This window comes from Rhinolophus hipposideros, assembly GCF_964194185.1.
Source record: "Rhinolophus hipposideros genome assembly, chromosome: 18".
Classification (NCBI taxonomy): Eukaryota; Metazoa; Chordata; class Mammalia; order Chiroptera; family Rhinolophidae; genus Rhinolophus; species Rhinolophus hipposideros.
In genome coordinates, this window is record NC_138064.1 from 26,689,631 (window position 1) to 26,717,121 (window position 27,491).

Genomic DNA, 27,491 nt, shown 5'->3' on the forward strand with positions numbered 1-27,491 from the left:
GGACACAAGAGCAATACCATGTCAACAATCCCTTATCTGAAATTCTTGGAGCTAGATGTGTTTCACAATTTAGTTTTTTAAAAAGTTTTAGAAGGGTAGCATGGTATATGCACAACATATCACACTAACACCTCCAGTGAATTCTTTGGTACTATCTTATAACCACATTATTTCTGCAGTAAAAAGTATGAATATTTATCAGTATGATATATAAACACTACAAATAAACATCTATCAGTTTCAGTCAGGTTTTACCATCAAACAAGTTTTTGCCAACTTAGGAAACACCTTTGGACTTGCAAGCATCTTAGATTTCAAAAAGTGTGGTACCCAGTATCACAAATAGGTGACTTCTTTGCAGTCCAATAACTATACAAATCATTCAGAAAATTATGACTTTTTTATAGGCTTACAACAATTAAACCCAACCTACCGAGAACAACTAAGTCTCGTAAAAAACAATAATTTCTAGATATCTTTAGATAAGGATCTAATAAATAATAAGCATAGTTGACTAAAAACTTCTAAGGCAAAAAAGGATCTCTGTGCACACTGACTAAAAAAAAACTGAAACATCTTGCAAACAATGCCATAATCCAGAGAGCTGGGAGACGGAGCAAAGGTGCTTTTCTTCTGGGATCAATCTTCTAGACACCTTTGTAGAACTATCTAGAAAGTACTCCTAATAATTTTACCAGTAAGAACATAACAGTAGATACAAAAGTAAGATTAATGGGACATAAATGTGGGTACCTGATCAAAATTAAACCAATCAAACTAGTTACTTGGTAAATTTTATAAAATTCAAGAATTTTTGGAATTTTGTTTTGGTTATTGTTGCCAATGCCAATCAATTCATTCCTTTTCAAAGTAAAGGGAAATTGATAATCTGATTCTGTTTTTGTTTTGCAATCATGCCTGAATAGAAAGCAATTTTTACAAAGACTTAAATGCTTTATATTGTTAATGTATCATTAGAAGAATGTGAGATTTTTCCACAAATCCAAATCCCAGTAGCTTACCCAAACCTCCGTTCTCCAAATATAACACATTAGCCATACTATAACTGCAGGCATGGAGAATACATCAAATTTATTTTTCTTTGATCTCTGAAAAAATAACTTCTTCATCTGATTAGTCATCATTTGTTTTTAATACATATGTACTTGAGGGATGGAGATAAACAGTAGTTACAAGCATAACTTGTTAATGACAATGAGAAAATCAGAGTCCTTGTCTATCTGTAATTATATTTTTGTAGGCTGCAAAGAAAAATTTCCTGTTACTACAAATTCAAACAATGACTCTGTGCCATGTTCTAAATCCATCACTCTCACACCCTTAAAAAAAATAGGCTAGACTAGAGAAACAAGCCAGACACATCAAATACAGCTATCTTAGGCAGAAGGTGACCTTTCTTAAACAGACACTATATCAAAATCTCTCCAAGCAATAGCTAGTTCAAAGAACAGATAGATAGTTAAGGAATTTTTAAGTTATAGCATTTTTAAAAAAGAAACCTTCAAGAATCTTCCCAAATACTCAGTGGTTAAGTTTTCCCCATGATAAATATTAAACAATAAAATCCAAGACAAAAAATAAAAAAGAGTATGATTTAAATCCGAGTTGTGTTAGTTTTACAATATGAAGAATCATCTTTGTTCATCAACCCTAATTATTTAATTATTTTGTTCATTGCTCTAGTGCAACAGTGATTAGTATTATAAATATACATAATGGATAATAGACATATCACCAGTCTATTGGTTATTCAGTTATCATGTTGAGGCCATTTTGAGTAATCCTGTATATCTTTTATTAAAAAGCCATTTCAGTCAACACAAGTAACCCTGTAGTTCAAGCTATGATAGTTTTGTCCCCCAGAGGACATTTGGCAGTGTGTTAGAGGCAATGGTTGCCATGAAAGGGCAGTTGGGGTGGAAAGCGCTAGGTAGGAAAGATGCCACTGGGGTTTAGTAAGTAGAAGACAGGGGTGCTCCTACAATACACAGGACAGGCCTTCACAACAAAGAATTATCCAACACAAAATATCAATAGTGATGAGATTGAAAAACCGTAGTATAATATATAAGGCCTCAACATGACCTCATTCTACTTTCCCAGGTTCATCTCTTCTACTATTTTTTAATTCAGTCCTGATCCAGGATTAATAAATGACATTTTCCAGCTTCTGCACTTTTAAAACTTAATGTTTCCCCCTACCTAAATTGTTTCTCTTTCAGTTTCTAGTCCAACTCTTATTTCCTCAATGAATTCTCCTACATCGATCCAGTCTAAAGTAGTCCAATCTCCTTTGAAAGATTTGAACCACATAAGTGATCAATAATGCCTTGTATCATCTATCCATTATTGTATTTAATTACTCTATTATCACTATTTCTTTGTGAATTTGCCATAACATCCAGAAAAGTGCTTTTAAACACTACAGATGGTCAGTTAACTTTTCTTGATCCACTTAAGATAGTCAGATTAAGCACAAAATATTACAAAGCAAAGTCTCAGCCTGACTCTTACAGTTATTTTCTGACAATTTCGCCTAACTAAACTATGACTTAACATCTAAAGTTAACCATCTTACTTTGGCCATGGGAACACTGCATTGCTAAATATTAGGTGGAACCTAATATAGAAATATTATATAGAAATATTAGGTTCCACCTAATATTCTAGTGATTATTACCGTAATTCTAATATGGCATTTCTGGTGATTATTACCGTAATTCTAATATATTCCATTTTAGGACTTACACGTTTTAAAATTTATTGACTGTCTTCAATCAAAAGTGCGAAATTTAGCTCAACTTTTGCACTAGAGATAAAATAAAAGATATTCTATTTTCAGTTCATAGTCTCCTAATGGTAGACGCTAATAATTAACTGTCGATAATCACTTGCCAATCTTGTTGACAGATAATTTTTGAGCAATATTTACCTTTTTTGATTTTATCATCTGAGAAGCACATGAATAAAATTATGTTTATCTGCCATAACTTAATATATAATAACTTAATATGCCATAACTTAAATATAATAATCTTTCAGAATTGTCTATATTTATTCTTAAAGCTAAACATAAATATGAATTTCAGATTTCGAAATGAAGATCAGAAGAAATTGATGCACAGAATCCAGATAAAAATTAACAAAACTAACCATTTTAAGTTCTCAGGAAGTCAGCAGTTCATTCAGTGAGTCATTTCTAGAGATTGTTTCCAAAGAAGCTATGATCAAACAGATTTTTATCTACTATTTCTCCACTTACAGTTTAATCTCCTATTCATAAGTAGGATTGGGATTCCACAACTTCAACATGTTTGAAAACCAGTGATAGTCTAATGTCTTATTTCCAGTAAGAGTCCAACTATCTCAGGCAGAGAACAGAAAAGATTCAAACAGAAAACACAGGTAATCTAGAGTAAGCCAACATCTCAGCTATGAGGGACACCAATGTACCTTAACTAAAAGCTAAAAATATCACTCAATTTCCACTAGCTATGAACTATTTTAAAGAAAATAATTTTCTACTGAACTCTCATTTACAGTAACCTGTAGAGAACTACAATATCAAGAACTACACAGATAAATTTTGACGTTGGGTCACAAATTTCAGCTCCCCAAGGGCCTGGGAAGTAAATTATAAGTACAGCCAACTAGGTATTATGACAAGAAAGAACAGTAAGTAAATATAATTTTAGTGCTTTTTGTTTTTTTTTTCGTTTTTTTAATTATCAAAACTTATCCAAAAAAAAAAAAAAAAACTTATCCTACCATTTACCACAAATAACAGATAATTCCTGTCAATTCTGATAAGATTTAACAAGGTCAGGAATCTCAATTTAGCTTGATACCGTAAATTATCTTGAGAAAATAGTTTGTATCATTAAATTGTTTCAACCCTTGGAAAGAGAAATGATACCTGTGAATGACTCCATCTCAATAAGCAATAAGGAAAAATAATATTATCTACAAAGTCAGGATTTACTGGCACAAAAATAGACTACTGAAAGAAATTAAGCTTTGGAGTTATTCCCATAACAGTATTCAAATAAGTCATAATTTCTATGACCAAACAATTTTTGTTACTGTTTACAACCTGGACCATAACAAACCAAAACAACATTCTAGTCAAGAATATTCATTATCTGCCAATGTTTTTACCAAGATTACTAAAGTAGGTTTGGATTTTACCTCCTTTCCCTTCCCTTTCTTTCCCTTCTTTGGAAGTACCAAACAACTATCAATAAATGGAAGACAAAAGAGCTGATAAGCAAAGGTTAAAAAACAATTAGTAAAGATAAACTTAACAACTTTTGATTGCTGGGAGTGACCTCAATTAGTGACAACATCCAAGTAGTTTCATTTAAGATCATACCCTATCTACTATTAGGATCTAAGCAATGAAAAGACTGTAAAAGTTGGAATCAGAAGACATGGATTAGATCCATTATGTCCTAAGTGACCTCATGCAAGTTCTTTAAACTCAGTCCCCCTGTTATCTGTAAAACAGTATCTCCTTCACTGAGTTATTGTAAAAATTAAGTGATTTTGGAAACAAAAAGTTCTCAGTAAATCACCAAGCAAATTCTGATTGTTGATGCTAAAAGAAGTAATAATAGTAACACAACACAACCTAACTTCATCCCTTCCTATCATTTCCTAGCAGGAAAAAAAGAAAAAGAAAAACCAAAAAGGCGAAAGATATGACTAAGCAAAGAAAACTCTCTACAAAAATACTCAAAAACTGTTAAAAGGGATGAAACTGGAAGGACTCTCATTGCTCACTTTATTTAAATTTCCATTAAAAGGGGCAGAATTATAAGTAACTTTTTTGCTCACATGTATCTTAGTATTTTTCACAAAAAAATATTTAAACATAATTTGTATCCATTTCTCAGATTCCTGCAATTAATACTTCATATGCATATATAAATATATATGAACAGAAGATATATATGTGTACAATGAACAGAAGATACATATATATCCATATATATGTACAATGAACAGAAGATACATATATATCCATATATATGTACAATGAACAGAAGATACAAAGGAAAAACTATACTTTTGTTTCCCAGTTGTATACAAAGTTAATTGTTTTTAAAATTACAAAATATAAAGAGGAAGCATGAATGCTTTAGACCTCAGAGATTTTTGAAAGGCCCAATCCACGAGGTCCATCACCCACCACGAAGTACAACTTTTCTCTGGTAAGAAAGAGAATACACAAAAAGCAAAACTCCCATCAGAGGGTGCCAAGTTATCTGAAAAGAGAAGAACCCTGCTCAGGGGGTGTTCATGGCTCACATTCCTCTCAGGATGTTCTTCTACCTCGGGATATCTCTCAGGGTTTTTTCCTCTGTCCATAAAATAAGCATAAATATATTTTAAAGTAAACAATAGAGAAAATGCTTTTGCATCTTCAGAATAAGTCCTCCGCTGCTAATTATCTAAGTATCAACAAAAATCAACAGAAGCAATGATAGGATCTAGTGATAGGATCTTAGGGAAATGTGGGAAATAAAATGGACAAAATAAATGAAGTTTATGTGCTTTAGCTTTAAATTGGCATTTTAATCAAAACCCATTCTTTAAAATAAACCCAACTCCAGACAGCTGGGAAATGGGAAGAAACATTTACCTGAAGCATCTCCAACTTTAAAATCACTGTCATCTGAACTATCATAATCGAGAGCTTCTAGCAGAGAAGCTGCCAAAGGCTTCACCTGCCTCCTCTTGGAGCTGCGATCCACTGTTAAGAAAAAAAAAACAAAAAGAAAAAAAAAACATTACATCGTCATTCAAAATCACACCAAGCACGGGAGACAGCTGTGGTGGTGCTGGGGGGATCGTACAGAAGACCTCGTGCAGGGCATCTTGCGCTAATTCAATTCTCAGCAAAACGTGTCGGGGAAGGTTCGGGTGGGATCGCAGGCCGGGGAGGGCCGGGCAACGACCCGGGCAGCTCCAGCCCCGGGATGCGGCGAAGGCGAACCCAGGCTGGCCAAAATCGAGCCTCCTGCACATCTTGTGATGTGTCTGCGACTCGCTCGTAATGCCTCATCTAGACACCGTAACAGTCAATAGAAAGAAACGCAAAGCCCCGGGAATAAAAGAAGTCGCGATCATCCCCGCGATCCCTGAATGGGGAGCAGCCACGAATGGTCCAAGGTCCCGCAGGACCCTCCCACCCCCGCCCCGTTCTCCCAAACGCCCCGACTTCTAGAAGGCTGAGATGGACCTTTCTCCCCGCGGAGGCCTCCGACACTTACTAAAGAATCCGTGATGTGGTCGTTTGGAAGAGACCTAGGGAGGATGCGACAGCCCAAGCAACGCTGAAGTCGGGGACTGAGACCGCGGAAACGAGTCGTAAAGAGGCTATTGGAAATCGGCGATGCAGCCGATCGGACCCGATCGTCCCAGGTGCAGCCCCGCGGCCCCCTACCCGCCCCCCTGCCCCGCCTCTTAGTCCGCGCAGAACGGACCCCAGCCGCTCGCGCCCCTTCCCACGGCGCTCCCCGGGCAGAGGCGCCCTCGGCCCCGGCAGCGTGGCCAACCCCGCAGCCCTGGGGAGTTAATTTCCCCCGTTAAAACTGTTAGGAAAAAAAAAAAGAAAGAAAGAAAACTTTATTAGCCTGCACCAGAAGCAACAAAATCCCCAGAATTTGCACAGTCCGAGGCCGATCGCCTGAGACAATGGGGAAAGCAACGACCCGGATACAGCTCTGAAGAGAAGGAAGTGAAAACACAAGGTACAGCGCTGCCCTGAGTGCAGCAGGGCCGAGAGCGCGTGCGCGGGACTCGCCGCCGCTCCCCCTCCCGGAGGAGGCAGAGCCGAACGTGAGCCGAGCGGAGCCGAGTTCTGCCGAGCGGCGCCCAGCGGGAACAGATTGCCTGCGCGGCTCCGCCCACAAATCCTTGAGGCTCCGCCCTTAGCCCAAATCCGTGGGGGTGCAATTTTTGTTTCTGGCTTTTGTTTTTGAAGGATTTACTCAGAATACACATTCCACAAAGGGACGTTTGCTAATTGAAGTCACTACCAAAAAACAAAAGTAATACCGACAACCACCCTCTACCTGCTGCTTCTTCCATAAATTGCATCCTTTAAAATATCTTGAAGCAGTGCTTAAATCTTATTTCCTGGAAAAGGGTAATGTAAGAATGACATTAGACCTTGTTTGATTGCTGCTTTGAAAATAACCACTCTAACGGAGTTGGAAAAAGTAATTTAGTTATTTCAATTACTGTTGAAATGATTGTACTGTGGACAGACATTTCCACATGAATAAAACATACACAGTATTTAATTTTGCTAAGAGAAAATGAGAATACATCTAGTGATAAATATTCCCTTTCAAAAGTATATTGTGCATTTATTAACTGAGTATATGTGTCCACATGAATGTGAAATAGTGTCTTGTATCACTTAGGAAATTTATTTTTTTAAGAAGAATTTTTTAACCCATAAAATGGTGATGTTTATAACGTGGGGAAATACAGTGTTATAAAAAACTGGAAATTAAATGTGTAGGAATCAAATCATATAATGCAGTAGTGAAGCTTACTCTTTAAAGAAACGTGTTTAATGCTTTTATAAACTGGAATTAAATTTTATAACATTAAATTTGAAAAATAGTAAGTATTTATGGAATGATTACATAGAGTCTGGACTTTCTGCAAGACAGTTGCCTTTTCCCTTTCCAGAGCTTACGATACAGTTGAGGATACAAACAAGTCCCAAAACAATTGCTGTGTGTTGTGTAAAGGGCTACCAGAGAAAAAGTACACATGCATAGCAAAGAGAAGGCACCCAAGGAAGTCTTCCAGACACTGTGGATCTAAACATAACTTTATATTCAAAGTGTCTGAACTGGCAAAGGGAAAGGAAGAAGAGGAGACAAAGGTGTCCAGACCAAGAAAAGGATGTGTGCAAATGCCCAGGGCTACGAGAGCATGACTAATCAGATTCCCCAAAACCTGGAAAGCCTCTAATGCCCCCAGGACATTCTTCCAGAACAGTAGTTGTACCAATTATATTGCAACCTCATCTTTCTGTTTTACTCATCACTGCTAAAAATGTAAACCCTTCCCATCTTTCTGAACCTCTAGTCACCTGACCCAAACTACCACTGCTATGTGCCCCGTCAAGCCTTTCCATTGTGCTAGAAAAGCTCCAATTTCAAAAATGTAAACCCTACTTAGTAAAAATCCTCTTCTGCATGATTGTAACCAAATCCAAGAGATTTGGAGGTAAAGAGATGGGTACTTGGGGAAAGTAAAATCAGAGAAATGAAAACAAAAATTGAATTGTTTTGTCTGGTTTGAGGGAGAAGGTGTAGATCCTGATTAATTTTTTTAAGCAGTCAGGAAAGTGCAAATCAGCTTTTTATGTCTAAGGATAATACTGTGTTTTCCCGAAAATAAGACCAGGTCTTATATTAATTTTTGCTCCAAAAGATGCATCAGGGCTTTTGTTCAGGGGATGTAATCCTGAAAAATCATGCTTGGGCTTATTTTCTGGTTAGGTCTTGTTTTCGGGGAAACACGGTAGGTCTGGTTCACAAAGGCTAACTGAGCACGTGAATTACCTTTCTACCCTCCCCAAATTTCACTGAAATCACAGAAGAAATATAAAAATAGAAATAAAGGCATAAAATCATAGTACTGCTATAAAACTGAGAGGAGTGTCACCAGTAAACTTTTGAGGGCTATTGAAGAATTATGACAGTTTTGGAGGTACACTCAGATTGCCAGCGAAACCCACCAGACTAAGAATCTCATCCAAGTGATTTCACTGCAATGAAAGAAAGAGAACATTTAAACTGCAAAGCTTTGTTAATGGAACTTATTAAAACAAGAACACTGTATCGTTAAGGAACTTTTCTGGTTGTTTTCAATGTGCCATTTTTGCAGATTGTACTGACAGAGCCACCACTGCAGCTTGGCATCCCTAGAAAGTAGAACCTGAAGCAAAAGCATACGTGTGACCCCATTACTGGAGAGGGAAGAGCAAAGCGGGGAAGGATGGAGGCCAAGTCAGCGATGAAGTACAGAGCTGGCCATCACTATGGGGCAACTGGCTTCTCTACGCCATTCTGAGAAGCCTTGTGAAAAACGTCTCCAGACGAGTACCCTGAGAGAGAAAAGGAGATATGAGGTCTGACAATTAAGTTTGCCAACTTGTTGCAATGATGCTGCTAACCTTGTTTGATATCAGAGGGATTATTCATTATGAATTTGTATCAGCTGGACAGTTAACAAAGTTTACTATTTGGAAGTGCTGAAAAGGCTACATGAAAAAGTTAAGCTACGTGAATCTATGTATACAGACATACAGGCAACCAAGAATTGCTCAATATTTAAGTAAAACCAACAACATGAGAACTACAATTTTAAAAACCTTGAAAACAATTATATAATTAATATATATCAGGTCTCATGAGATTTAGAAGGTGAACGGGAGGCAGAGACCATCTTCTTTTAGCTGTAGCTCCAGCAAACCAAGCTGCATTATTGATGAAAATAGAATCTACATTCTAGCTTCTACTCACTAGCTTCAAAGGTGTAAGGTCATGGTAGATGGAGAAGCAGTTCTGGAAAAGCTCAGCAGCAATAGTAGCTGAACGTGTTTTCTGACTTCTAGATCACAGCTACAGGTGTATGATCTTGAAACTGAGAGTCTCATTGGATCCCTGACTTTTCACTCTTCCAGTCTTTCAAATGATGTTGCATGCACCAAATTTCTTTTCAGTATAAAATACCTAGAGTGGTTTCTATTTCCTCTACTAATATCTTGTCTGATACAGTGTATCATAAAGGTGTTCATAAAATAAATAAAACTTCAACAATAGGAATTTAAGATTTGTTATTTGAATTGGTATGGGTCCAAGGCAGTGATGGTTTTATTACCGGTGGAAAATAAGATACGGCTATCCAACGCATGCAATGGCAAAATACTTCCTTATATAATCACATGTGACAACCTGGAATAAGGTGCTTGTTGAAGGCAAGCTTTTGGTAACAAGTGTTATGATAGAATTTTAAGATGGAAATAAGAAATACTGAGCTGGGCTGGAGCCAGAAGCTAGCCAAAAAGCTGTCATTTACGATCCTTAAAGGATATCTTTTGCAAAAAGTCTGTGGCTTATTTTATCTTGCTATAATTAATATATTCAAAGATATTCAAGAGAAAACAATATTGATAAAGTAAGAAAAGAGTTCACTGACATTTCTGAATTTCGAGAGATTCCCAAGTGTTCCTACATGGAAAAGACAGAGTATATGAAGGAATAGGAATCAGGTTCAAATCAGAATTCAGAGCTGCAACTCTGGATGGCTGAAAACTTCTGAAATCATTTTAATGTTTTCTAATAAGTGGTTCATTAGTAATCACCCTCTCAAGTTATGTAAAATAAAATGACTACCTAATTTTCTCCAAGGATTTTAGGCAGCAAGAATCTACTCAAGTATTACACGACTAAAAACTTTCCACATATATAACAAAAGAATAATATTGAAAATTAAGTTAATTTTCATAGATAGCATGTACACATAATACAAACTTTTTAAATGCACAAGAGTATCACAAAAATAAATTTTCTCCCCCCCCCTTTTACCTCCCTCCCCCTCCAGTCCCCCCAATCTGCCCCTTCCCCCCAATCTGGTACAAGCCATTGTTTCTCAGTCTAGTTGTGTAGGACACAGCTCCCTGGCCCATGCTGGTATTATGAGCAGGCCTCTCACGGGAGCTGCCGGCTGGCCACTGGTCACTCATGGCAGCACACGGTAGCCCAAGGCAGCACAGCTCCAGGGAGAGCCTTTGTTCACAATCTTAGCTGTAGAGGGCGCAGCTCAGTGGCCCATGTGGGAATCGAATTGGCGACTTCAATGTTAGGAGCACAATGCTCCAACCACCTGAGCAACCGGGCTGGCCTGGAAAAATAAATTTTCATCTTATCTAGCCAGTCCATCATCTCTCTAAGATATACAAGATTACTTTTTTTTTAAGGTGTTTAACTGAGGGCTAAGTTTTTATAACAGTTTCATTGAGATATAAAATTCACTCTTTTGTCATGTAAAATTCAGTGGTTTTTGGCATATTCAAAAGTTGTGCAACCATCACCACTATCTAATTCTAGAACATTTACATCACCCCAGAAAAAAATCACACACCCATTTGCAGTTATCCTCCCTCTGCCCCCATTTCCCCCATTCCTGAACCTGGCAATCACTAATCTACTTTCTGTTTCTATGGATTTTCCTATTCTAGACATTTTATGTAAATATAATAAAAACGTGTGGTCTCGTATGTCTGGTTTCTTATACCTAGCATAGGATTTTCATGGTTCACCCACATTGTCATATAGCTTATTTTGAAATTAACATGATACTGTGAAACGTGATCAGCATTTGTTCTGCATGGAGAAAAGACAAAAGTGAGAGGTGAGTACTTCAATATTTGCTATAGTAGCTGTTTATTAGACAGATCTCTTAGACAAGCGAGGTATTTAATCATGTTTCAGTACATATGAATGTCAGGCAGTCTTAGCAGCTGAGTTTCACAAGGGGCAAGTCCCAGGAAAGCAAATCAGATGGGCAACGACAGAATCAGTGGAGCAACATCAGAAGGTTTACAATGTTACATGTTTCACATGTTAGTCAAATAATGTGAGATGCAGGAGGGTTCCAGTCATCAATTCAAAAGGTGGAAAAGCTTCAAACAGATATGCATAAATGATACCTTCCGTTCCATCAGATCTTTAAGTGACAAAACATAAGCAAACTCCCTAACAATGTTCTAAATCTATATAACTCAGTGAAAAAAAATATTGGAAAAAGTAACCGAGAAAAGTGAAAAATAAATGAATGTATAGATCAAAGGATTGTCAAGAAACAAACACCCTTATAAACACCATCCATGCCAAGACCACATAAGCCTCTCTCCAGCCCCTTCAATTAATACTTCCTGCTTCCTGTAAGGATACTATTGTACTGAGTATAACAGTGTTTCAAAATTATATATAAATGGACTCATGTAGTATATATTGTTTTGTTTCTCGTTTCTTTGACTAATATTTTTTTGTGAGGATCATCTATGTTGTTGTGTGTAGTTATAGTTCATTTGTATTATGGAAACACATGCTTAAATGTACCACAATTTATTCATTTATGCTTGATAAACATTTTGTCTCTTTCCAGTTCAAGGTTATTATAAATAATGATTCTATGTATTGTCTTGTTCATGTCTCTTGGTATGCATAGCACACATTTCCTTTGGGTTTATATCTCAATATGAAATTACTGCATCATATAGTATTCAACTACAGTAGAAAAAGTCAAATAAATTTTCAAAATGTAGTACCAATTTACACTCTCATCAGCAATGCATTTAGGTGTCATTTTCTTTTGCTTCTAATGGTACTTGAAAAGAGTCTTGAATATTTTACTTCAGATTCTGAACTCTCACCAGAACTGCCTTTGACGTCCGTACTTCTATCAATTGTCTCTTTAAGGCAGCCTAGGCTTTTTCTATCAGGTACTTCAAAATTCTTTCAGCCTCTACTCATTACCCAATTCCAAAGACATTTCCCCATTTTACTTATTTGTTACAGCAGCACCTCACTTCTGATACCAAAATTTGTATTAGTTTTTAAGGACTGCCATAAAAATTACTACAAATTGGGTGGCTCAACACAATCGGAATTTATTTTCTCACAGTTCTGGAAGTCAAAAATCTGAAATCATGGTGTCGACAGGGCTCTAGGGTGTCCAAGGCTCTAGGGAAAAATCTTTCCCTGCCTCTTCCAGTTCCTTGTGCCTCCTGGTGTCCTTGGGCTTGTGGAAGCATAACTCCAATCTCCGCCTCCATCTTCACATGGCCTTCTTCTTTGTGTATTTCTGTGTCTGTGGGTTCCCTCCTCTTATAAGAATACTAGTCATTGGATTTAGGCCGACCCTAATCCAATATATTAACTATAATAATTACATCTGCAAAGATCCTATTTCCAAATAAGTTCACATTCTGAGTTCTAGTAGTTCATGAATTTTCAGTGGATACTATTCAACCCATTAAATTCTTGAATGTCTTTAAACAGAAAAAACATAGTCTGCATTGCCTGAGTAATCTAATCTGCCAATTCTGAAAGTGACAGTCTGTGAACAGTTTTAAAATCAAGTAATTTTAACTCATAATATTTTACTAGGGCCCCACATTTTGAGGGATCTGATATTTCTTTGATAAAACTGGCGTAATTAGCTGGTTGGGATTAAAGAAAGCATAAAAGGACTATTCTTGTCAAGTTTTATTATGAAGTCAGTGCTTGCTTTGTAATGCAAATTGGGAAGATTCCTTTTTCAGTGTTATGAAACAAATTTAATACCATAGGAATTATCTCTACCTTGAAGATTTGGTAATTGTTATGGACTGAATGTTGGTGTCCCATAAAAATTTGTACCTTAAAGCCCTAACCTCCAATGTAATATTATAATATTTAGATATGAGGCTTTGGGGAGGTAATTAGATTTAAATGAGGTTCTGAAAGTGGAGCCCCTATTATGGGATTAGTGTTTTTATAAATAGAAGAGAGACCAGAGCTCTCTCTCTTCCATATGTGAGAACACAGTGAGGACTCCATCTGCAATCCAGGAAGAGGTTTTCCACCAGGAACCAAATCTGAGGGCACCTTGATCTTGGACTGGTGAATGCTTTTGTATTTATACCTGTCATTAAAACATCAAAAGTAGTTTGCTTTCTGTTGACTAGTAACACACTTTAACTGTCTTACCTCAGGGATACATCAACTCTGCAGCTCTCCTGCGGGGTCTTTGATCATCTCTTAATTCCACAGAAAATCATAATGGCCAATTATATGGATCGCATCATGTTGACTGGACCTAGTAAGAAAGAAGTAACAACCACAGTGAGCTCTGGACTGAGTCAGAGGCCCCTCTGCCCTTCTCTCTTCCTTCCTCCCCTGTTTGCCCTGATTTACCCACCTTCAGATGATTCGATGAATGCATCTCTTAAATGTGTTTGTATTTTGCTTAGGGTATCCTTTGTTGAATTTCAGCTTTTCAACTTGTAACTTCAAGGGGAAAGATCAATGGGGACCGCTCATGCTGCCATGTTTCTGACGTCACTCCATGAATTCATACTTTTTATCTTGGTGTAGGCAGTCTATATCAATGTCTAATGTAGAACTTATCATAAAGCTTTGTAACTATAACTCCAGCCTCACGAGACAACAAAGTGTTGAAGAAAGATGACAGTGTGTTGTTCTTATCCCAAGACCTCAGTATAATGAATAGTATATAGTAGGCATTTAATATATGTTTAATGAATGAATGCATTAATAAACAAACGACTGAATGGGTAGATTCATAGAAAAGACAGAAATTGCACAGAGATAACTGGAAACATTGGAGAATAATAGGACATAGTTATTCTAAAAAAGCTACACTGACAATCTAGGTGTAGGGTATGATTTCTAAAAATTGTAAATACAGTTTTCCTGAAATATTATTTAACCAGAAGTTTCCAGTGAAAAGAAGTAGCACTTATTTGAAATTGCTAGAGTTTCTTTACTTCTTAGTATTCATTGAATTTTGCACATAAACTGCTTCAGGTATTTAATATAAATTGATGACAGTGTGAGAATCTCTGAGATTTATAATAGTGGAAGTAAACTTCCACAGATCAAACTATGTTTTCATTTTTCTAATAGAAATTTTATAATTAAATACAGTTTATGCTAAATAACCATAATACTAGTGGAAGAACATATTTATTTTCAGATTAAGGATAGCTCCAGAATCTTTATTAATAAGTGACGGTATAATTTATATTTGTATGATCAAAAAAACAACTCCAGTTGTCAGTTTATCTGCTAGAAAAATAATTAAATGCCTAAATGCAAACAGAGTAAAAAGTATAAGATTCTGCCTTCAATTTGCATTACTATAATTGTACTTCATGGCTCACTTATCAAATTATTCCTCTCCAAAGAAGCTATTTCTTTACTGGTACACATTAATAACAACATATAATCACTATGCCTTCCAGAATTTTCTAGGCTTGAACCTTCAGAGAAACTATGAAAGAGAAATACTTTTGGAGAGAACTATTGATATACTGTCTAGATATTTTTTAGAGCTATTCACTGTGCAACTTACATTTCATTTGGAAAACTAACATTTACTTGTATGCTTTTTGTATTTAAAAATTGTTCACAAAATTAAATCAAATGAAGTAACAAGAATTCCAGAAGCCATAGAATGGGAGGGGAAAAAACAGCTCCAGTTCGTTTCTTAAGATATGTCCTGTAGTTATGTTATCTTGTGTTTAGATACAAAACATTGTATGAGTCTTCACGGCTTACAGAATAAAGTCCCAAATCTAAAATTCTCAGAAATCTGGGTTAACCTTTTCAGTTTCATTTCCTATAGTACCACCCTATGCAACTTAAGCTCACATCACACTGAACTCATCTCAATTCCTACATGTTATGCACTTATACTATGAACTTTCCTTTCTTCTTCCTTGTTCAGGCTAGTTCATCTATATGGAATGCAAATCTCCCTCGTTCTTGGCCTGATCATTCTTGAAGATCATAGTCTTCATTAAATGTTTCACAGGCCCCACTGTCTTATTTCTTTCTGTATTGTCAGTATTTTTATATTTGTATTTTTATTGCCCAAATCAAGTCATATGGCTAAGCTTTGTATAAATAGGTAGATAAAAAATATAATCTTTTCTCAGTAAAGACATTAAATATTTGTGAACGAAAAGATAATCTACCCATCTGCCCTTCAAAATACAATCACTAAGATATTTTTCCTTTCCTCTTTCAAAATATATTCACCTTCCTCACCAAGGGAGATAACCTAAAGGTCCTATACTATCATCTTTACCAGCTCAAAGCCCATTATCTATGAATGATGCTGTTGTCTCTGTGTTTGTTCTGGGTTATGTCTCCTCTTGATCTGGAGACCTGTGAAGTAACAAAGTCAAGTTATTTGCCTCACAACATGCAAAATACAATGGTGGAACAGGGACTGGATAGCCACAAGGGACAATCCTATTCAGAAAGAGAGAGAATGAAAGGCAGACCTGGCTCTGAAATCTCACAAGGCAGAAGTTGCTGCTGATTAAAGGTGTGGAATATTCCTTGAATAGGCCCTGATTTTGTTATTTTGGGATTAGTTCTTGTGTACTCTTTTCTGTGGCTCCTGCCTCACCCTCTAGGAAGTTTTATCTTAGATTCACTAAAGAGGACATTACAGAATAGACAGACCCTCCTTGGAAGATGAGCACATCTCTTAGCCTGCTTCTCATCTCGAGAAGATTGGGGAGTCCAAGTGTCATTTCAAATCTCAAACAGTCACAGTCTGCTTATTCTAAGGCTGATGTTTCTGTTAGGCTTACTCAGTAGACTTCTATTTGATTCCAAACTCCATCCATCGAAGGTTATACTCACAATTCTTTTTAGAGATACACCTCTTTCTTTCTCTAGATTTAATTTCAGTCACCTCGATCCTATCAGGCTTTGGTGAGAGAGCTACACTCTTATCTATTTTTCTGGGCTTTCAAATTGTTCAGTTGAAAGGATTTACTGAGACTCCTTAACTTACTGAGATGTTTCAACAAAGGTGATGGCTACAGTTTATGTATGGGTCATTATCTCGAGGTTTTAACTGATGTGTTTGCCAAACATTTTCTCATGTTTACCTTATACAGCTGGCAATGAGAATCAGTCCCTTCTTCCAACTATGCAAGTCTCTAAATTTCTAGATGCTCTATTCCCTGTCACTACAGCTTGCAAACTGATTATTTTCTAAGTCCATTTCTTTTTTATAACACTTTGTCAACTGTTGCCAGTAGTAACTGACACATGCTGCTAACATACCCTTTGGCTGGCATTTCACTGAAAGCTAGGAGTTCATCAGCCACATTAACTGTCTTCCAATTAATTGAAAACTGTTTCACCAAATGTTCCAGCACTGCATAAACATATACCGCCGTCCTTCTAGCTCCTGGTAATAGTTACCTTCACCTGTTGCTGAGACTTGAGTCAAGTGCCACCTATTTTAGGATTTTTTATTATGATGACATGCCACCACACTTTTAATGCCAAATTCTTTATTAGTCAGAGTAGGTTAGGTTATGCTGCAGTAACACACTGCTCTCAAACCTGGTGACTTGCAACAATACAGACTTATTTCTTATTCTCAGTACATGTGTGTACTACAGGTCAGCAATATCTGTACTCCAGGCAGTTTCCACCTTGACACCCAAGCCTCTGTCTAGAACATTGATGATCTTGTGGCAGAGAGAAAAGAGAGAATGTGACACATGTTCGCTCTTTAAGCTTCTGCTTGTGCATGACACATGCTCCTTTAGCACACCCCGTTTGCTAATAAGCAAGTCATGTTGATATTAATGAGGCAAATAAGTGATATCCCCTTCCAGGGAAAGGCAGCAGAAATTTGTATACAATATAATCCACCACAACGTCAGTCCTACTTCTAAAGCTAAAATTTGTTTTTACAATATACATCCTCTCCTATGGCCTCATTTCCTATACTGTCACTTGTACTCTTCCAATCTCTGCTTAAAATCTACATCACAGACTCTTTCCCCTAGCTGTAATGTGCAAAACTTAAACTTTTACAATTTGACATTTTGGTTAATATTCAACAAAATTTATAATCTGTAACCTTACTTTGTTAACATTTCCAAAGGCATCACTTGACTACCTATAAGATTGTTACCTCTAGAAACTAGGACAATGACAAAAATGTAAGTCACTGGATTTCACTTTCTTCTTAACAGTGGCATTCCTGTATACCTATGTGCGTAGTTTATTATAATTCTGATCATGAAAAATAAAATACTGCAAGGAGACAGCTTCCCTCTTCGAACTTCTTTGCTGAAAGCCTATCTACACTTATTGCTGTTAGGTTTCTGTATTCACTTCCAAGTATTTTTCATGATTTCTGTGCCTTTTTTTCCCCCTTTTAATATAGCCATACTCCTTACCATAGCTAAGAAGGTTAGTGTCAAAGAGACCTTTATAACATCTCTGATCTCATTTTCTTCTCGCCTTCTTTGTTATGGATCAGCCACACTGGTCTCCTTTGAGCATTAAAAGAAAAAAGAAAAAAATCTCAAAATTGTTTCTCCAGGCGATTGGAATGTTCTTCCTCCCAGATCTTCACTAGGCTACCTCTTTCTTTTCATTTAGGATTCAAATATTACCTCCCCAGATGGGCCTGCCGTGCCTACTCTCAGTAAAGTAACCTTTGCTCCACTCCCCATGTCCTTCTCTCTTTCATTATTCTATGTTATCCGTTTATCACTGTCTAAAGGTACCTTGTTTATAGTTCCTCTTTCCAATCAGCATGTCAGCTCCATTAGGGCAGAACAATTTTCTCATTCACTGCTATCTCCCTGTTAGAACAGGGCCTGGTACACAGTAGGTACTTAATAAAGATTTACTGAATGAATGAAAAAGGCACCAGTCTTCCCAAGCTTCATGATATATCATCTTAATAACCACCATTTATCTTTTTTTGCCTACCTCGCTGGCCGTATCTCCGCTTCCAAGCATTGCATGCTGGAATTCCTCAGTTCCACGTCCTTCCTCTCTCCTGTTTTCCTACCTTCTCTCCCTAAGCTGAATGTCATTCAGACTGAATGTCATTCAGTCATTCAGGCATGTGGCTTCATTTCCCACCAATAAGCTAAGGCCTAAATGTATTCTTCTAGTGTAGATCGCTCTTCTGCCCTATAGAAACCCACTTGGATGTTACATACTTATCCATCATTCTGTTGTTTCTTCTCTCCACATCCACACAGCTGGTCAACACTGAACCTCTGACGAAATTACCCCCGACTCCTCCCTGTTCTCACTTCCCCATGTTGGACCCATCTCCAAGTCCTGTTGGTGCCACTTCCTAAATCATCTCTGGAATCCTTTCTTCAGCAGCGCAAATTGTCCAAACGACCACTGTCTCACACAAGGGCTATTGTAATGGCCCATTGACCAGCGCCTCCCCTTTCAGGCTTCTCTCTGGAATCCATTCGTCCGAGACAAAGCTATCCTTTAAAACCGCAGTATCTTGTGTTCCTTAACTTCCTAATCCTCTCAGCATAAAACCACGATGTACAAGTGGTCATCGGCCCGACCTGAGCCTCACCTTCCTCTCCCTCTTCCAGTTCCCACCACACCACACCTCGGTCTGCGGGTCACAAGGTCTCTCCCGCTGCAGACCACACCTGTCACTTCCACCTGCAGCCTCCGATTTTCGCTTGGCTGACGGCCACGCCTCCTTCAGGTCTAACGTGACTTTTTTGGAGGAGCCTTTTCTTCCTCTTCCCACTCCCACTTACTTGTGTATCATTTGATTAATGCTTTCAGCTACCTATGAGGTTGGAGGGGTTTCAGAGTATCCCCAGTGTCCCCTCAAATCTGACCCAGGGACGACTTTAGGGTTAAAAAAAAATAGAGATCAATGGAAATTGCCCGGGGGTATTGGAAAAGATTATGTGTAGGGACACGACCCTGAACCCATTTTAAGAAAGCAATTTAGGGCCCAGGGAGAGGGGATCCTGGCAATGTCGCAAAGGTCTTCTTGGCACTGAACATTCAATTGAGGGCCAGGACCTGAGAGTTTAGAGATCACACTGACGGCTCTATTGCCATCTGTAGCGCATCTATTCGGTTTTTTTTGGTTGTTGTTGTTTATTTTTTTAACTTCTGCCCATAAGCGACAGTCTAAGTAAGACAGGAAACAGCTGCAGTCTTCTTAAACCGCAGTCGCTGACCTTAGCGGCGAGAGACTCGACCTGCTCTCCAGGCGCCCGGCGCCCGACAGCTCCAGGCGCAGCCCAGCTCCCTCAGCGGCCCCCAGCGCCGGCCAGCGCGCGCCCGGCACGCGCGCCCCCAGAGCCTCCTCCCGCAGAACCGGCTCACAGGCGCCTGGCAAGAGGACCCCAACTTTCAATGCGTGGCCGCCTGAGAAAGTGCCTGTCTACTCAATAGACGTGATCTAGTTTCGACGCAAAAAAGTTACCCGTCTGGAAATACGTTGCCCAGGAATAAAAATGTTTCGATTTGGGACGGAATGCTGAAGGTCTGGTCAGGTTAGAGCAGACGCGTGGGGCTCTGGATACAGCAGGCACTGTTAAGGACAGCCGCATCCGGGCCCTCCTGCCGCAGGCTACCTTCCGAGCCAGGGGTCCTTCAGGTAGGAGGTCCTGGGTGACTTTGGACGTCCGCTCCACCTCCGCGCAGAGGCTGCCTGTTCCTGGGTCTCGTAGTTTTGTTTTTCTGTGCTTGGGGACCCCAGCCCACTGCCGCAACCATGCTGCGCCAAATCATCGGTCAGGCGAAGAAGCATCCAAGCGTAAGTTCTTGAGCTCTTTCCCAGTGTCTATACTGGTCCATCCCGGGTCGAATTGCGGCTGCCTCAGCCCCCAGGGAGCTTCCTCCTTGTCCACTTATAGTTCGTTCCTTGAGGCTGGCCCTGCCCTCGCTGTGTCCTAACTGCTGGCTGACCCAGGCCCCTGAGCCCTGACCTTCTGCACCACGCATTTTGGGTTTGGGGCCGGCCGGCTGAAGGCGAGGGACGCATTCGAGGAAGATAAAGGAGTGAATGTCGGAATGCTGCGCCCGCCTGCAGGTTGCTCGGACGGACAGGGAGCGCGGTGTGGGTTCCAGGCCAGCAGAGAGCAGGTTCCCCATTTGTTGTGCTGTTAGGGATCTTGTACTCACTGCATTGCAGCATCAGGCCTTGAGGCAAATACGAGGGGAATCTTCACTTTGTCTTGGCGTCTTGACATGTTTGGGGACTTGGATGTCGTAGAGTTTAATCGCAGTTGTTTTGTTAACGTCATTCTCCCCCCCCCCCCCAGCACATCAACGTGCCGTGGTCCTAAAACTAAATCACCTGGTGTTTAATTTTTATCTTACATCCCATTGTCTATACATGAATCATTAGTAGCAATATGTTTTCAGAGATTATGCCTTAAACCGGTATTTGTAATAGGTGCGTTTCTCTTTGTTGTTTTTTTTCCAGACTCTCTATTTCACAAAGATTGTTTTTCATGACGTGTCTGTATAGAATCGAGCTTAACTATTTTGCCAAGAGCTTAAATAATTTGCCAAGAGCTTGTTTTTCCAGCCTCAAGATGAAGGAAGCTGGGAAATTTAGTAGGAATGATGCATAAATATTAGAGAGATTAAGGAAACTTGATATATTTTCTTGCAAAGTTTTAAATTTGGGTATAATTTTTTTTTTTTTTACGTATTAATCCAGCCAGACTCATCTCCACATCCTTTGGAAGTTCCAGTTCTTTCTTTTGAACACAGTCATGAGAAACCTCAGTGTAAGGGCTGCACTTTGAAAAGTTTAACACACAATTGAGAAACAGCAGTTTGAAACTTGGGACTCAGTGTGTAAAAACTGCAGTAGCCTTTCCAATATCAGTTACCTAGGTGTTTGTAAGATGACTACATAATTCTTGTCTATTTTTTGTTTGGTTCTAGTTGATCCCCCTCTTTGTATTTATTGGAGCTGGAGGTACTGGAGCAGCGCTGTATGTCCTGCGCCTGGCGTTGTTCAATCCAGATGTCTGGTAAGTGCTTAAAAATGTTTAGAACTTGGATGGTTTATCAAGCTGGTTTAGGAGCCATAGTCTTTCTAGAGCGATAATATCAGGTAGTAGAAAAAACCTGAGTTTTGTAGTCATACAGATTCCAATTCTGCTGTTATTTCCTTTTCCTGGTTCGGTGATACCATCAAAGTTTCTCTGAGTGTCATTTTCTCATCAGTGGAGTAGAACTGTTAATACTTAATATTGCAACATTATAATAACTGAGATAATAACTTTATAAAATATTTAATCAGGATTGCTGGTACATGTAAATGTTTTTTGCCTGCTTTTCCACAATAGGGAATGTTTGTGTTTTTTAAGTTGGAAAACGACAAGCAAGGAAAAAAGATGGATTCATTGTTATTCCTTGCACTTTTCTATATACCGTGTTTCCCCGAAAATAAGACCTAGCCAGACAATCGGTTCTAACGCGTCTTTTGGAGCAAAAATTAAGAGCCTTAGATGATATTTACTTATTTTACTATAAGACCGGGTCTTATATGATATAAGGCTGGTTCTTATATTAATTTTTGCTCCAAAAGATGCATTAGAGCTGATTGTCTGACTAGGTCTTATTTTTGGGGAAACATGGTATCACTTTATTGATGAAGTGGGAAACTTTAATAACAGCCAAGTATAAAGTTTCCTGGGATAGGGATAGGAACAAGGCCAACTGCCCCAAGAGTTTCTGCGTTCTACCTTTTTTTAAATTGATTACATGGGATTGCTTGTTTTAGAGCCTATCTGTTTCACCTTTATAAAGAAAACACCATACTTCGCCTAATAGAAAATGAGATTGGTCTATTCAAAATATTAACTGTTAAGAAGTACAAAACTATTTTAAGTAGTGTTTCTATTACTGTAACAATTATGTTTTATTTTAGTTGGGATAAAAAGAATAACCCAGAACCCTGGAACAAAATGGGTCCCAATCAGCAATACAAGGTAAGCTACAAAATTGTTTTAAAATTGCTATAAAAATGTGTTTTAATAAATTTTGTCATGGAGTAGGTTTTTCAAATTGGATGTACAAGTAAAATTCCATTATTATGTACTTTGAAGAGCTGTCAGATCATTTTGTGAAATTAAAATGGCATAGTTTTCTGATACTTTTTTCTGAGGATTTTATTCAAACTTTCGACTCTGAATGTGAAATTAAGGTAATGTTTCAGTTCTACTGATATGATGAATAAAAAGGAGAGATAGTATACCTATTGCTTACCATTTTCATAGATCTTAGATAGTCTAATGCAGCAGTTCGCAAAATTCAGTTTACATAGGTTATCAACTGAAGAGGTTGTTAAAATAGATTCTTCAGCTATAACCCCTGGAGATTCTGATTGAATAGGATTTGTGTGGAGAGTGAGAATTTGTATTTCTAGCAAGGTGTCAGTAATATTGATTCCTGATATTGGTCCCTGGAGCACACTGGAGTAGCACTAATTTAGTGGTTGTTTTGATAGGCTGCTCTTTCTTGTTCGTTTGGTTGACATTTCATGTGAAGATTAGGAAGAAATTGAAACCAGTTGAAACTTAAATTTTACCATGAACTTTCTAGATATACTTTTTTAACGTCTTTCCTGAAGAGGGGTTTGTGGAACTCCTCTTTCAAAGAATGATTTCATGAACTGAAATTATTTATTTATTTTATTGAGATTAAAATAAATTAATCACATATATTAAATAATTGACATATAATGTGAAAGTTTGAGGTGTACAGCGTGTTGGTTTAATGCATTTGTATATACTGATCTGATTATTACAGTAGTAATAGCTGGCACCTTCATCATGTTACATAATTACCATTTTTTTATGTGTTGAGAACAATTAAGATACAGTCTCTTAGCAGCTTTAAAGTTCATAATACAGTGTCGTTGACTGTATTCACTATGTTGTGCGATTGATCCCCAGAACTTTTTATCTGCTGGTTATAGGTTTGTATCCTTTAACAACTTCTCTCCAATTCCCCCACCTGTTAGTAACCAATATTCTACTCTTTGTTTTTACTAATTTCTACATATAAGTGATATCTATACAGTGTTTGTCTTTCTCTGGCTTACCTCACTTAACATAATGCCCTCAAAGTCCATCCATTATTGTCACAAATTTGAGACCATTTATTGATTCCCCAAACAACCTTTCTTATGTGTAAGACAAACCCTTGTAATGTCAAAAAAAAACACCAAAAAAAAAGGCAGCTTTATTAAATTATAATTCACCTACCATATGATTTTTCTGTTTGATGTGTATAATTCACCCATGTACTTGCCACTATACCAGACTGCTTTATTGAAAGAGAAATAGCAGTTTGCTTAAACATTTTCAAGAAGAGACACCCTGACCAATGAGTGTCCAGGACCCCTTAGCAAATATACGTCCGTGATTGAGATGGATACTACCATTAGTGATAACAGCAACTTTTAAGATATTACCACCTTTACTAATTCCAAGCTTTCCATTCAACCTTCAGATTATAATTTGGCTTCCAAATCTCTAAACGTATCTCCCTGCAAGAAACGAAAATGTGCCAGCAAACCTGAAATGAGCCATCTGATCTATGTGTTACATTTTGCCTCAAAAAAAGCAGACACCGTGACTTATTCTTCTGTCTTATAAGTTTATTTAAATTAAATCCATTCTAAAGAAAATGGTTCCACATCCAATAAACTTTAAAAAAGAAAACCAAAAAATCAGGCCTTGGTCCTTCCACCAAGGTACCTCCGGGTATGTAGTTCAAAAAGCTCCCCAAGTGATTCTGATAATGAAGCCAGTTACTAATGCTCTGGAACATGATAATACATGCAAGTATAAAGCCATGTGAATTGGAAATAGAATGTTTCTGCAACAAAAATCTGATATGTGTCGCATAGATTGGTCTGTGAGTAGCTATGACATTGATATTAGAGAATGGAAAAATTAATCATAATGGCAAAATATTCGATAAAGTGTCACCTGCTGTAACTTGGAAGGTAAAACCATGTGCCTGAAGAGCCGTTAAAGAAAAAAAAATTGAAAAACAGGATGTTAATGGACTACTGCTGGCTCTATTTGCCAAGAGATGAGTTTGTAGAAGAATTGGGCAATTTGCCAGCAGAAATAAGAGGGAACCGAGTCCAGAGACTAGAGCCTAGAGTGAATGAAGCCTGCTATTGCTCTAAACCCAGTGAGACTATATGATTTTATCTTTTCACTGTTCCTCACCTAAAGAGAATTTATTTTTCTGGCCCACTGACATCAGGTTTGGCGATATGACCTACTCAGGCAAGTTGTACATGAGAGGAAGTGATATCTGTAACTTCTGAACCAGAGTGTGGTTTCCCCATTGTTCTTTTCCATCTGTCCCAAGACCAAAATTGACAGTTAATTACTTATTCAGGAGTGGATTGGAACAAAGAGAACATGGAGCAGTGAGTTTAAAAGTGGTATATAGTGTGAGAAAATATATAAATTTGTTGAAATATACTGAGACTTGAGGGTTATTTGTTGCCACTTTACAATCTAGCAAAAGCTAACTAATACAAACAAGAGAGGGGCAAAAAAATGGGATTTAAGCATCAAAGGCTCAGCAACACTTCTCACCTGAATAGGATGCCCTAAACCAAGATTAGAATATGTGCCTTTCTAACTGTTCAGAGACCTTCAAGATAGCCATCATTAAATTGAGAAAAAGAATGGGGACATGGAAGTTGAAAAATAAAGCAGATTTAAAAATTACCTCAACAGAGAATTTTGATACTGGCACGTGGAACCAAATCGAAGCAAGTAGAAGCCTGCTTAGTTTTGAGAAAATTGGCAAAGATGCGATATATGACCTTTCAGCTCTGCATAGGTGTGGGGCTTGATCCTGCTTCTTATTCATTGTTGGGCAACTTGATCTTCAGTTGCCTCTTATAAAATAAGAGTGAGTGAGGTTGTGATAATTAACTATGATAAAGCATTCTGCCCACAGTGCCAGTGCGAGCCCAACAGATGTTTATTTTCTTTTTAACGTATAATCTGCAGTTCCTTTTACAGATATTCTTGCTAATACTTTGTTAGCTATAGCACAGTTAGTATTTTTTTTTTAAGTCTCATCTAGTTTTAATTGCTTCATAAGAGAATAGTGTCAGAAAAGAGAAGATTGCTTTATGGCTTATTTATACTTCTCTGCACAAGTCTGTATGTATCTCTTTAAAACCTGGGAATTTTTCTTTTTTTAAAAAAAGCCAAGTAAATAAGAATTTTTTCAGTTAGAAATAAAGCACAGGTTTGAAAAAGTAATGGATACAGATTTATGAGCTTCTTGCTTAAAACCCATGAATAAAATGATGGCTCCTCAGTTTGGTTCTTTTGGAGTTAAATAATGTAGTCTTCTGGTACTTAGCACAACCTCTTCAGTGTTCTTTGGCACAAGAATGTGTAAACTCAAGGTTATAGCCTTATTTGGGCGTATGTACAAATCCTAATGTTTCCTCAGTAGAAACTTTAGAGCAGTTTACAACATAAATAATTTAAAGTTATTGAGAGGCAGTTTTTTTTTAGCACTCATAATAAGATTTCTAAAATTAACCTTAATTGAATATAGGGACATTTTGGAAATTACAAAATTTCCAAATATACAGTATTTAAATACAGTATTACTTAAATGTAAAAATCCAGTACTATTTAAAAGTTCTTGTACCAGAGGTGGTAAGGTGTCAGTTTGATAGTGATGCAGTCTAGGTTAGGAAAGTACTAAAAAAAGCCATTAAGGCAAGCCAATCTGTCTAAAAAGTTATGTAAACCACACAAAACAATATTCTTACATTACTAGCCTATCCTCCTTGCTATAAATGTCTCCTGTTTAACTTGTAGCACTTTGCTAATCAAAATAAGGATTGTAGTTCTTGGTATTCCTCTATTCTGTATACTTAATGGAGATAGAAGTAAAAACTTAAGAATTGGAAGTATGTATGAGAAAGAATTACTCATTTTGGAACAGAAGAATTTTTCATAGGTTCTGACTGACAGATAATACTAACATTGCTCTTCTATGGTAGATGGAATGTTTGTACCTTATTAATTTATTAAATGATTGGAATTTTGGTGTCTTTCTTTGAATGACTTTTACATTGTTAAGTATTCTTAATGAATTCATGTCTGTAAATTTTGCTATAGAAAGCTGAATAAAAGTGATTCTAAAACTTCTGTACCACCTGTGTGCATTTGATAGGCTATCTAAAATATCTTTTTTCTTTTCCAAGTTCTACTCAGTGAATGTAGATTACAGCAAACTGAAGAAAGAAGGTCCAGACTTCTAAATGAAATGTTTCACTTAAAAGCTGCTTAGAATGAAGGTCTTCCAGAAGCCATCCGCACAATTTTCCACTTAACCAGGAAATATTTCCCCTCCAAATGCACAAAATCATGTTGGTGTGATATGTTGGGGTTTACACTGATAAATAAATATCTGAAACTTGATATGTCTCACTGTTTAATGCTGAAAATCGGCTCTGAACTTTATAACTAGTGTGTAGAAAATTAATAATAGAATTTAAGGAATTTCTTGAATTTCTATGTATTTGTATAATTTGAAAATAAGACTTTTAAGCACTGTTAACAACTGGAACTGAAAGTTATACAAAAGCAGATCAGGAAGGACGTTCAAGCGTCCTTGGCAACATGGAAACCTGGATTTCTGCTCCTGGCTGATACTGAAGTATGTGCTGCTGTTCACAGTTGTTTTTACCATGGCTTTCTCTTTGCTGAAGATTGTCAAGGTTACCAGTCGCTGTGCTCCGTTGGGCCAGGGTTTATAGTTGGGTCTGAGCTCACTGCTAAGCATGGAGCTTAG

General features: G+C 37.6%; 2 protein-coding genes across 9 annotated transcripts in view; one reads left to right on the top strand and one right to left on the bottom strand.

Annotated features, from left to right (window-relative positions):
- The window catches only part of PHF14 (PHD finger protein 14), a gene marked incomplete at its 3' end in the record, with an annotated part of 188,844 nt that extends 168,836 nt beyond the window's left edge, over window positions 1-20,008 (bottom strand). For 4 of the 8 annotated variants that reach the window (XM_081079227.1, XM_081079225.1, XM_081079226.1 and 1 more), the window contains exons 1-2: window positions 6,297-6,762; window positions 5,666-5,776 (exon numbers count right to left, since the gene is read on the bottom strand). In XM_081079227.1, coding sequence (XP_080935353.1) covers window positions 5,666-5,776; window position 6,297 — 112 coding nt within the window. In that variant the 5' untranslated portion in view covers window positions 6,298-6,762. Of the gene's footprint in view, window positions 1-5,665; window positions 5,777-6,296; window positions 6,763-13,808; window positions 13,918-14,019; window positions 16,014-18,061; window positions 18,158-19,849 lie in introns of those variants that run through there. The other 4 variants (XM_081079229.1, XM_081079231.1, XM_081079230.1 and 1 more) reach the window with 4 other exon arrangements.
- A 248-nt stretch (window positions 20,009-20,256) lies between these two features.
- NDUFA4 (NDUFA4 mitochondrial complex associated) lies at window positions 20,257-27,116 on the top strand. Its single transcript, XM_081079233.1, has 4 exons — window positions 20,257-20,430; window positions 21,573-21,661; window positions 22,564-22,624; window positions 26,902-27,116. Exons 1-4 carry the CDS (start codon window positions 20,389-20,391, stop codon window positions 26,956-26,958), a joined length of 249 nt encoding a protein of 82 aa, XP_080935359.1. The 5' UTR covers window positions 20,257-20,388; the 3' UTR covers window positions 26,959-27,116.
- The last annotated feature ends 375 nt before the right edge of the window (window positions 27,117-27,491 follow it).